The 13148-nt window shown below is 42.2% G+C and overlaps 1 protein-coding gene across 2 annotated transcripts in view; it reads left to right on the forward strand.

Annotated features, from left to right (window-relative positions):
- The window catches only part of GRIN2D (glutamate ionotropic receptor NMDA type subunit 2D), a 1662686-nt gene that overhangs the window by 949200 nt on the left and 700338 nt on the right, over positions 1-13148 (forward strand). For both annotated transcript variants that reach the window (XM_073602755.1, XM_073602756.1), the window contains exon 7: positions 8765-8976. In XM_073602755.1, the coding sequence (XP_073458856.1) occupies positions 8765-8976 (212 nt within the window). The remainder of the gene's footprint in view (positions 1-8764; positions 8977-13148) is intronic.

Genomic DNA, 13148 nt, shown 5'->3' on the forward strand with positions numbered 1-13148 from the left:
TCCGCCTACAGCTCCTTAACATCCACCAACTTCATATATTCAGCCATGGGACTTTCTTCACCCGAACAAATTGTCTTGACCAAACCATAATGTAGGTTATTTAGTTAGACATGTTTAAAAGTTGCCTCCATTCCCTAAAGGTACAAAAGTTACGATAGACCAGATTTGGCAATTCCTGCCTAATGTTAGTGATAGGCCGGTAAGCGTGACTTGCATTTCCCCTTCCCCCTTCCTTCCCCCTTCCCTCTCCCCCTTCTTCCCTATAATTGTCTTTAGATATAATAGCCAATATGTATCAAGAACAGCTGTACATCTCTGCCTTATACTTGCATTGTAAAATGTTGTCTATGTAAATACTTTGAAAAATTCAATAAATATTTTTCAAAAAAAAAAAAAAAGAGAAATCTTGGAGCGTCAGGAACTGAGTAACCTGTGAATTACAGTCCTTAGCCTAGGCCATCCTTTTAACACAGGACTTCCTTCAGGTTTTGAAAAGCTGCTTCCCCCTCAGGATTCCACCTAATCTCTACAGAGGATCTTTTGCCTTTGGTGAGGTCAGTTAAGGGTGCTGCCATTGTGGCAAAGTTTGGGATGAACCTCTGATAATACCCATTCATGCCTAGGAAGGTTCTCACTTGTTTCTTGGTGGCTGGAGCAGGCCAGTCTTTAATGGCTTCTAACTTATGGACCTGGGGTTTGATTAGGCCCGTCCTATGGTGTATCCCAGCTACTAAGTCTCTTCTAACCCTATGGCACACTTCTTTGGTTTTACGGTCAAGCCGGCATTTCTGATGGAGTTTTTGACAGCCTGGACTCCGGGTAGGTGACTTTCCCAATCTGTGCTCCAGATAACCACATCATCAAGATAGGCTGCAGAATAGCATTGATGTGGGCTAAGGATCTCATCCATCATCCACTGGAATGTAGCGGGAGCTCCATTTAAACCAAAGGGCATCCACACATACTGCCATAATCCCTCAGGTGTTGCAAACACATTTTTTTCTTTTGCTTCCTTTGTTAGGGGAACCTCCGGTTCACCCACACAGACTGCTAGGGGAAAAGACACATTTTCATAAGGAGTCACCGCCTACGGCATTTTCAACAACCTTTAGTTCAAAGGGGTTGGGGTTCCCCCTTGCAGTCCCACTAGGAAGTCCAGGGTCAAGACTCTTCTCCTTCCCACTGCAAAGTTCCTGGAACAGTGGAAAGTCTCTCACCAATATTACACTGTGCAACAGGATAGGGGACACAGCCACTTCATGGCAAACGGAATCTGAGCTGGTTTCAAAGGTCACCAGCACTGTGGGGTATTTCTTAGTCACCATGCACACATACCACTCCTACCTGATGCTGGGTCAGCTGTTCAGGGTCCACCAGCTGGGTATGGACCAGCATGACTAGTCTTCCAGAGTCAAGGAGGGCATGCACACTTTTCCCCTTTATCTTTACAACAGAGCTCAGCATGTCCGGATCAGCGACTAGGCCCGGGCGAGCAAACAGGGACATGCGTCGAACTACGTCACATTCCATAGGCTCCGAGTTCAAGAAACAGTTAGCAGTGATGTGACCCCACTCACTGCACCACCAACACTGGGGATGCCCACGGGTTCCTCTGGGGCTTCACAGATGGGGGTCTTTCAACAGGGTGTGATGCTCCGACCATTCCGCCGGCCTTTCAGGACTTCCTTTTTTCAGCTTTACCAACTGTGTTACTGGGGTTGACCGGACGGCCACGGGAGGGGGTCTTTTGACCATCTGGAATTTTGTTGCTGTGCAGCCACTTGCTACTGCTGAGCAGCCACCTGCTGCTGCTGAGGAGCCAATATTTGATTAGTTTCTTGCTGTGCAGCATTACTTTGGACCAAGGCCCTTAGTAAGTCCTCCATTCTGCAGAATCACAATTACTCTGCAGTACACTGTGCTTTTAAATGGTTTAGACAAACACACTGCTGTCCTTTTACCGCTGCTGACCGCTGCCATTAGCTTCAAGTAGAGAGTTCTCAGAGAGGTAATCCAGCCATGTGCAAGTTTAAGGGCTTCCTGCCCATGTTTATTTTGAGTCTGCTTCAGTCCTGCAGGCATGTTCCCTCACAACCTGCTTCCATCTCTCTCAGTACCACCACTGATTCTACTCAGGTAAGTCAAAATTATACCCCAGGTGGGGGAGCAAGGTGTGGCCAGTCCTTAACCCCTTGCTGCCTACAGACCTTTCACTGTCACTCATTTATCTTAAGAACCTCAAGATCCTGCGTGGCAGATACACCCCATCTATCACTGACAGGGGCTGTCTGTCACAATATATACAGTGCAGTGAGTGCAGAGTATATAATACAGTGCATTGAAGTGGTTAAGGTAAACCCTGTGACAGAATTAAGAAAAAAATGGCATGGGTTCCCCCCAAAATCCATACCAGTTCCTTTGGGTCTGGTATAGATTTTAAGGGGAACTCCACACCAAAATGTAAAAAAAAAATTGGCCTGGGTTTTCCCCCAAAATCCATGCCAGTCCCTTATCCGAGCTAGCAGCCTGGCAGGCCAGGAAGGGGGGCTGGAACCGACCACCCCCCTTCCTGAACCATACCAGGCCACTTGCCCTTAACATGGGGAGGGTGTTTTGGGGTCCCCCAAAGCACCTTGTCCCCATCATGGGGACAAGGACCTCTTCCGGACAGCATTGGCCATTGGTTTTCGGGGTATGCGGTGGGGGGTTTATCAGAATCTGGAAGCCATCTTTGCCAAGGGTGCCCCAGAACCCCCCCCATGTGAATGGGTATCGAGTACATTGTACCCCTACCCATTCATCAAAAAAAGTGTCAAAAAGTAAAAACCACAATGGACAGTTTTTGACAATTCCTTTATTAAAAAGGAAAAAAAAAGTGTCCCGCAATGTCCATTCATCTTCAATCACGCTGCCCGATGGACCAGAAAAAATAGAAAAAAAAAAAGCTCCGCCTCGATGGGAGGCCTCCCCACGACTGCTGTCTCTTGGCTGTGACAGCTGTTATATAGGCAAAGGTGGGGTCCCCCGCTGACATAACTGGATGACCCCGCACATGATCATGTGACATCATGTGCGAGGTCATCCAGTTATGTCAGCGAGTGGCCCTGCCTTTGCCTATATAAGTATTGTCAAAGTGAAAAGACAGCAGTCGCTGGGAGGAAGGTGGATGGACACTGCAGGACACCTATTTTTTTTTCCTTTTTAATAAAGGAATTGTCAAGAACTGTCTATTGTGGTTTTTACTTTTTGAAATTTTTTTGGTGAATGGGTAGGGGTATGTATCCGATACTCATTCACATGGGGAGGGGCCAGGATCTGGGGCCCCCCTTGTTAAAGGGAACTTCCAGATTCTGATAAGCCCCCCCCTGTAGACCCCGACAACCAATGGCCACGGTTGTCGGGAAGAGGTCCTTGTCCCCATTCCCATGTTGAGGGCATGTGGCCTGGTATGGTTCAGGAGGGGGGAGCACTTGCTCGCCCCCCCATCCTGTCCTCCAGGCTGCATGCTCAGATAAGGGTCTGGTATGGATTCTGGCGTGGAACCCACGCCGATTTTTCCCTTGATTTTTAATCTAAATTCTCGGGAGCCGGCAATACATTACATTGACAAGCAAGTTTAAATGACATTTTTTCCTTCTGAAATGTCATTTTGCTGCGGCACTGTTTACACATTGCAAAGATGTGCCACTTTACAAACATACTAAGGGGACCCCAGGCACAATATTTAAAGGAATATTTAATCTTTATTGTTTCACTTTAAGCCTTATAAAATCACTACTCCTGAAAAAATGGTTGTTTTAAAAACTTTTTTTTGCATTGATACATGTCCCCTGGGGCAGTACCCGGGTCCCCATACACTTGTTATGGCAATAACTTGCATAAAAGCATTTAAAATGAGCACTTTTGATTTTTTTTTTGAATGTATGTGTCTCATAGACTTTAATAGGGTTCAAAGTTTTTGCTTGTTTGTATGTTCTGATGCGAACTGAACCAGAGGGTGTTTGGCTCATCCCTACTCTGGACGTATCGTCCTTATATACCTCTATTCCTCATGATGTGGGAATTAGGGCGGTTAAACATTTTCTGGCCGAGGACCCTCTCACTAATCCCCAACAAGCCCATTTTATTCTGTTTGAAACATAATTATTTAGATTTTGATGGGAACTACTACCTCCAGATTAATGGCATAGCTATGGGGGCAAATTTTGCCCCCAGCTATACTAATCTTACTATGGGTTTTTGGGATCACTTATATCTGTCCTCCAATCATCCGTTTGCGGCCCATGTGATCTTTTATGGACGTTACAAAGACGACATAGTGATCTTATGGGACGGCACAATTACAGGGCATACATAAATATGCTTTTGGTTACAGCAACAACGCCAATTTAGGTGAATGATCAGTGGTTGGTCACCAATACATTTGACCACCTATTAGTAAATAGCTTGCCCATTTCCCCTTCCTTTCCCCTTCCCCCAACATGTTTATACAGGGCATACAGGCCTTTGTTCAATACTGTAACCAGAATACATTGGGCCTTTCATTTACTCATGTTCTTGACCAACATTCCCTAGCCTTCTTAGATCTTGAACTACGCCATGACAGCAGAGCTATTTATGCACACAATTTTGTTACGCTCACTGTGGGCAACTCTTTCATCCACTTTGATAGTTTTCACCATCACAGGTGGGTTAGGACAGTGACTATGACAACCATGGCTTACTCCTCACTCAGAAATTCCTGGATAAAGGGTATCCCACTTCTCTAGTTGAGGAAGCCTTTCAAAACTACTGGAACTTGACCACTGTCCCTTGTAGAAATTAGTCCTCTGAAACCAGACGACCTACACGATTTATTACCCAGTTTCATGCCAATTTTAAATAGATGGAAAAAATCCTATTTACCCATTGGTCAATACTGCTTGAGGACCCCCACTTAAAGACCTCTTTGGCTATCTAACCTAAGGTGGCGTAAAGGAAAGCCCGTAAGAGCAAATTTGCTCCTAGTAAGATCAAGCCCACCCAATCAGCCTTGGTTCCCTTGGTCCTCATTCCACTAGTAGGTATGTAGTAGTGCAAGAAACCACTCAGAAAATGTTTTCTGTCAAGGAAAAGATATACACCCTCAAAGATTTCTTTAACTGTTCCACCGACTACGTCAATTATTGCCTTACTTGTCCCTGTGGGCAGTCTTACGTAGGGAGAACCCTTAGGGCTCTTAGAGCACGTTTTGGTAAGCACAGACATTTTATTGAGAAGGGCCTTGACCAACACAGTGTCCCCAGACATTTTGATCACCGTAGTAAATCCACAGTGGGTCTCAGGCTGTGGGTAATTAAATCTATTTCCAAATCGCTTCCTGTAGCAGAACATTTTAAATGTTTATGCCAACAGGAATCTTTTTGGATCTATTCCCTTGGAACATTGGCCCCAGGGGGGGCCGAATGAGGATATAGAGGTACATACCCTCCTGTAAACCCTCCTCATCACAAAATAATCCCTTCTCATATGGTTTTTAGTATGATTACTTGTTTGAACAATTTGTTTGTCACTCTATTTTCATGGTCCTTCCCCTCCAGTCCTCCTGCATCCATTATTTATATCCATAGCAAGAACTGCACCCACCAGTCCCATGTCCCCTATGTTGACAATCCCCCTGGGTTCTGATATGTTGTATTATAGCATGCATATACACATAAACCTTTTCAGTCCTCTGGTGCCTTATGGGTCCATATGCTCCTCCACCATTCCTTGCATGTGTATATACATGCATACATACACTTATGGATTTTGCTTTTTTCTGAGTGTGTGTGTGCGTATTTTGATGTACATTTTTTAGATATATTTAGATATTTTTTTTTGAATGTGCTATACACATGGATCTTACCATAGCTTACTAAAGATCCCTTATGCATCCATTGATTATATTGGATTATAGATGCTCTTGCATTTTCTTCTTATGCTAGTTTATTTTATGTAATTTTATTGTTGTAATCTTACTGTATTTCTATTTTTATTCTTATTCTGATTCATAATATATATATATATATATATATATATATATATATATATATATATATACAGTATCTTTGCCATGAGGTGCCATGCTGAACTTCCAGTGACAAGTATGAGAGAGTGAGAGTGATAACACCAAATTTAACACACCTGCTCCCCATTCACACCTGAGACCTTGTAACACTAATGAGTCACATGACACCGGGAGAGAAAATGGCTAATTGATCCCAATTTGGACATTTTCACTTAGGGGTGTACTCACTTTTGTTGACAGCGGTTTAGACATTAATAGCTGTGTGTTGAGTTATTTTGAGGGGACAGCAAATTTACACTGTTATACAAGCTGTACACTCACTAATTTACATTGTAGTAAAGTGTCATTTCTTCAGTGTTGTCACATGCAAAGTTATCATAACATATTTACAAAAATGTGAGGTGTGTACTCACTTTTGTGAGATACTGTATATAAATATATATATATATATATATATATAATGTATTTTTTACATATTTTTTTATATATGTTTCCTCTTCATATCTTCCTGCCTATATTGTCCTTATCTACCTCTATTTTGGCTCAGTAATATAGTCAGTGTCAGTCCTATGAAACCTTCTGGCCCAAAATCTACTAACATCCCCTCGCGGTTGCTAGTTGTGTATTGTGCGTGCTGGTGCTTGTTGTCCTACAGCTGGCCCAGGCACTTAAATAGCACCACTGTAGTACTGCCTCTCTAGGCCTGTAGAAGGCGTTGATGCTCCAAGCATGTAGCCTGCCCATTCTGCCTATCCAGCACGGTCTCTCTCCCTGATCCCCCTCTGCCTCCGGTGATGTCACTTCCCTGCGTTCCACGCTGGTTCCAGCTGACTTCCTGGTGGCCACAGCACCAACAGCGGATCCCTTGACATCTCTACAATGTGTGGATACTTGCCTTGGACACCACGAGAGATACCACATACAGATGAGCTCGTTTTTAGTCTTTATCCTGTGAGTGTCATTGCTTACCTTGCCATTAAATTGTACTTTAATACTACACTCAGGTGGCGCTTCCTGTGTTCCTCTTTTCTCTCAATCTGTGGGGATGAAACATTCCAAATGCTAGTTCATAGGCCCCTCCCCCTACTAGGTAATCAAAGAAATAATAAAATATTCTTTAGGAGCTGTGCTGATGGACAAGGATGCCAATGGGCCCCTCTGCAAGACCAGTTTTGGGGCTACTAAGTAAACTACTGGCCAAGTAAAAACAATTATTGCCAGTATTGCCCACTAGATAAAAGTGAGCCATGTCCAGGTCTTTGTGACAGTGGGTGGGGGGGCTTACAAGAAAAAAAATGGAAGCTGATTGGCTTCAGTGCAGAGCTGCATCAGATTTTGCACTCTACAGTTTTAGTAAATCAACCTCTTTGAATTTAGCAATATCTTTTCCTACATCACTCATCTGGGTGCATCATGCTGTACAGCCCGAGGGGGGAACATCTTTCGAAATGACTGTAAGGTCAGTTGGCATAGCTGAACACGCTAAAAACCCAGAGTGATGATTTTTTTGCAAGGACTTCTCTGTAGAATATTGCATATTAACATTGCAGTTTTTAAGGAGGCAGTCATTATTTCTTCTGTTTATTAACTTTGTGAGTTGTTTCTTATCCAAATAACATAGAAATGGCAAGAAAAATAGTAAACACAAAATTCAGCCATAGAACAATAAAAAGCCATTTATTTCTGTTAATATGAGTTTTTGGAAGGAAAATATTTTATAAAGGATTGGCTCTATAGCAAAAATATGAAACTTCCCAGCTGCTTGCCTGCTACTAGGAGTTCCAGACAATATATTATCATTTTAGGTTTTCACACATTTTTTCACCTGTGAATTGTTTTAATTTAATGAAGTTTGCAAACATTTGACTGTTGAATTTTCTGAGCGTGGATGTCAATGTCAAATTTTCAGTTTCTGCAGTATTTTTTTTTAGAAAACTCACTACTATTAAAAAAAAGAGACTCAATTTTAAATATGGCAAAAAAAAAAAAAACAAATTCATGTTTGCTCAAAAATCTCCCCATCCTCCTCTCCCTAGTCCTCTCAATACAATCAACCTTGGCACACACCCTCCCACCCTTTGGATCTGTACTTACCTTTTTCAAATCTCTCTGGCCTCAAGCGCTATCTGTAGCTGATAAAAAAATATAGTGCCAGAGTTCCAACACCTGCGCCATAACACTCCATAGATTTGAATGGGTGATATCTGCTATGCAGGAGCAACATCACATTCCAGTCTATGAGTAGCAGTAGATTTTTATCAATCCAGCCATAAACAATGGGGAGACTACAGCAGTCTGAGCAAGTATGGACCTGTGGGGGGAAAGGGGGAGTGAAACAGTTGGTTGTATTGAGAGGACTAGGGAGGGAGGCCTTCCTGGCAAAAACATGCAATTGTACTTTAACCATCCCCTACTGAAAGAATATGCTGCCCACACATGACTACTTTTAATTTCACTGATAAAGCCCTATGCTGTGACTTCCAGGTAGTGAAGCATGCCTCAACACCATATCCCACAGTGCAATGTTTTTGTGCCCGAACAGTCTATTTCCAGGCTTGAGCAGTGCGACATGCTAATGTAGACAATGAACCTGAGATTTCATTTTTTACCCATTGACTATAAAAAGAGATTCACTTTAGAAGTGCTGAATAAAAATCAATAAAGCATAACTAAAATAAAAGAATCAATTAAAATATGTGTTTTTTATGGGCCTAGGTTGGAATCTGGGAACATGGTGACCTTAGGATGAAATACCCAGTGTGGTCTCGTTATGGGAAGTTTTTGCAGCCGGTGGACGATGATCAGCATTTAACTGTGGCAACGCTAGAAGAGCGACCATTTGTAATTGTTGAAGGCGTGGATCCTGCAACTGGAACCTGCATTAGAGATTCTGTGCCCTGTCGCAAGCAGCTCAACAAGACAGACAAGTACAGTATATATTTCACTTGTGTGTCTATCAATCAGACTCATACTTAATAAGGAAATAATACATGTTCATTTACATTTACTATTTTTGCTTTTATTTGTTATTTACATATTTTATATAAATAAAACAGCTGAGAATTATGATAGTATGCCATGGAGTGGATTTACTAAGGCCAATAGACTGTGCATTCTGCAAGTGCAGTTGCACTCATTTTTCCCCAGAGCTTAGTTAATGTTTTTGCTTGCACATGATTGGATGATGGAAATCAGCAAAGCTTTACCACATTTACTAAGCTCTAGCGTAAATCCACCCTATGTGTAGATATCTTACAGAGAAGCCTTATTTAGCTCAGATTGGACAAAGTCACAGGTTAAAATGACTCTAAACAATACCCTTATTTTCCAAAATACTGTACATCCATATACATTCACTATTTAATCCCTTCATGATGGGGGTAAAACTAATCCTAACCCCTGAACACAATTGTGTAACTTTAACATGTGTTAGTAAAACTGTGGATATCATTACAACTACTTACCTTGTTTTTCAGGACAAAGTGGACTTTCATTTGGTGTCAAATAGTAACGGATATCTCCTGTTTTTCCTTTTTTTTCAAAGAAAAACTGACCCAAAATAGTAAAAAATAATAATAATTTAGCTGTATATTTCTTGCTATTACCATAACCTACCACCAACGAACAACCCAAAATAAATTATCTTCCTCCTAACAATTGCAGTGATACCACATATTTGTATGTTATTTGTTGTTTGTACACACACTAAAATACTGACACTGATAATTATAAAACACTTTTTTTTTCATCTTACCTAGAATACACTGACCCTGACCCTTGACCTTGACCCCGACATATATTAAAAACCCTGATCTAGCTATTTATTCCTTATGTTTTATTTATTTTAATTTTTTTTTACAAAGTTTTGTTTGTTTACATTTTTCTCCTCTGGTAGGGAGAAAAAGATACAATGTATCCTTCTCTCTATTCCGAGGGGAAAAATAAACACCGAGAGGGTGACCATGGCTGCCCTTAAAGATACATTGTGGATTAAGTGAGCATAGCCACCCAGGGACAGAAACTGTGCTTGAAGGATTAACAGCCACTGTATCTGAGGACTAGTAATATTTTTGTTTTTGGGTTTGTATATGCTTTACAGTGGAATTCCAATTACTTCACTGAAAATAAATTGCTTACACTGCAATATATACCTTCAATGTGACCTTGTCCCCTACAGAAGGTAGGCTCTTGCAGCAGAGGAGTATTATTTTTTGAAGAAGTTTGGCAATGGAAGCCATTTCTTAGTTCAGGGAAAGTTTAAGTGACTAGGTGTTCCGGGAGCAGCACATGGCAGTCTGAGCCTGAATCCCTACCAGGCCACACCCCCAACACATTTCACTCTGCCCACTGAAGCTTACTAATGGGGATGGATCCATGAGAGGTGCTGACCAATAGATAAGGAGCAGGATCCCAGAATGGTAGTGCATGAGTCTAAAAGCAAGGCACAGAAATGCTTAGGGGGTACAGAATATTAATTATCTTTGATGCCTGCCAAGCCAGAAAGTGTCCCAGGTGCAGGGAGGCAATGTAAATGATGTATTTTTCTATGGAAAACTTGCATCTGAACCCAGTCCCTTAAGGCTACGCCTCCACTACTGCGACCCCAATGTTGCGCGATCCAGAGTGTGACCTCGAGTGCAGCCCTGATCCAACTGTTTTAGATTCAGAACAAAAGTCTGATATTATTATATCTACCCCTTATCAAATTGAATGTAGAAGCATGCATGCCATGAAGTAATCAAGCTCTGACTCTCAGTTCAGAATAAAAAACTTCTGAAATCTTTATTTCCTCTTTCACAGTTTTATACATTTTTGTCAGACAAAAACAAGGCACTTGCAAAACCCTTTATTGTGACATTGTCTGAGTTTTTTAGCAGCTTCAGCAAATTTATCAAATTTAGCAATTGATCATAGCTATTTTGGGGGGTATCTTGGTAACTTCCTTTCCGAGAGGATGGATGTTGACGTCATGTCTTGTCTGGGGTGCAGTTCTCGGAAAAAAAGCACAATCTTTTTTTTATAATTCTTTGCGGTTTGGCTTCAGACTGAGAAAAGATAACTAGCAGCTATCTGTTGTTATCTGAATTTTTAGAGTTAAGATTTAACAAGCTAAGCAATGACACAATATTACATTTGAAATAGGCATTTTAACATTTTTACCTGGTACCTTATGTGACAACTTTATGTGACACCATAATTACATCCATTACAGTTCTCCCCTTCAAAATGTCTATTTTAAATCTGTCCCTTACACTAAAAATCCTAATCAGTACCCTGGTCCGTCTCCCCTGCAACTCTTTTCAATTGTATATAGAGAAGAGCAATGACTAACTCACTACCCTACTCGATACAGCTTGGAGGGGCAATCAGGTGCTGTCTGTCCCTGTAACCTTATGGCGTTGCATCCTGAGGGGAGGTGACTGTAATGGAGTGCATTTCATAATCATCATCTGGTATTTCCCGGTTCACAAATGTAGGAGAACATTGGTCAATAGCTTTCCCTACACACTTTTTGAGACAGGAGAGAATACAACAAACTATGACAGCCAAGGTCACCAAAATTATCAGGATGGTTATTCCTATCTGTATTAATAATCCCTGCCATCCTCCCCTAATCCAGGTGAATTATTGATCCCAAGGGTTGGTGAGCCCTGAATTCTTGCTTAGTTTCTCGGACAAAATCCTCAAGTTTCCTGATGGCCAAAGTCACCTTACCATTTGGGCCAGTGTTGTCTGGGATGTAGGTACAACATGTACCTGTTTTAGGCACCATTTTACACACACCCCCCTTTTCAGCTAGGACCATATCTAAGGCCATGCGGTTTTGGAAAGTCATGTGATGCGGCTTCTAGTTGTTCGGCTAAACCTTGGAGTGAATCTCTGGTGTAATTGACAAACCTTTTATCCAGTCTACATTCTTATTTACAGTGATGATGGCAATCAAAGATTCAAATCCTGCTGCTATGGTGCCTATGTATACATGAGGGTCAAAGCTTCCTGCTGGGGCACTCCTACGCCTCCTGTTAGGCCTGGGTATGTCCTTTAAGTTTGGTTTTATTTGTGGAGTGGCCTCTGGAAAAATATGCAGAGGCATTATGGCCTTGGCCAATGCTCATTCTCCTATCCACTGTTCTGTCAATCTGCTTCTGATTTTCATGCCTCCACAGATCCAGTACACGTCTTCCAGAGACTGGACTTGATTCTGTGCTAGATCTACAGAGGCCTCACTATAAGATCCACAGTAACCCCTAGTGAAATTCCCAAAGGGTTTCCCCACTCCCTGATACTGTCTGTAGCATGTGTAATTGCCAGGATATATGGTGATACCTTCTCCTGGCTTGGGGGTCTTGGTGACTATGGGATATTCCTTCTTCCAATGTTCACACACGGTGTAGTTAGTAGTTGTCTTGGTAAATAGGCTGAGGAAACATGTCTCATGTTCGGGGGGTATGTTTAGGGATACTGTTCCCAAATGAGGCCTAGCCCCCCCACATACATAACAATTGGTTTTGTTATGTTTCTCTGCATTGTACCTCATCCACTCTAGCCACAAGTTGACATCTGAGAACCCGGTTTCTGCGGCCATTGTGTTCTCGAAGGTAGGGTCTGCTATGGCCACCATGTCCCCTAATTTCTGTGGGGCCTCAGGTGGTTAGCTATGGGCTGAGGGGGCTGCTAGTCTGATGAATTATACATGTCTTTAAGTTGGAATTTCCCTGTCATTCCTCCTGTGCTCCCCACCAACGATGTTCCCAGGACATATGTACCAGCATCTGTAGGGCTGGGATTTTCTATGGTTAGGGTGAGTTCCATGCTGTGTCCTGTCCTCCCACTATTCAAACATGTACCTGTCTTTAGTAAGGTGATTCTGTTAAGTAGGGACTTCCCAATTTTTTCTTTCTTGTCCAGAGCTTATACCCCCAGTCACCCCCTGTATTCCATCTCACGGATCTCCAGTAGTTATCCGTGACACATATGTATGTGGAACTGGACCTAGGACCCATGAAATAGACAGTGTCCCGATACATGTAACAATTGCGTTATACCATCTTTTTGCCTGATGGCTACCTCCTGTGCCTGAACAGTAGTCACAATGAAA

This window comes from Aquarana catesbeiana, linkage group LG10, assembly GCF_042186555.1.
Source record: "Aquarana catesbeiana isolate 2022-GZ linkage group LG10, ASM4218655v1, whole genome shotgun sequence".
Taxonomy (NCBI): domain Eukaryota; kingdom Metazoa; phylum Chordata; class Amphibia; order Anura; family Ranidae; genus Aquarana; species Aquarana catesbeiana.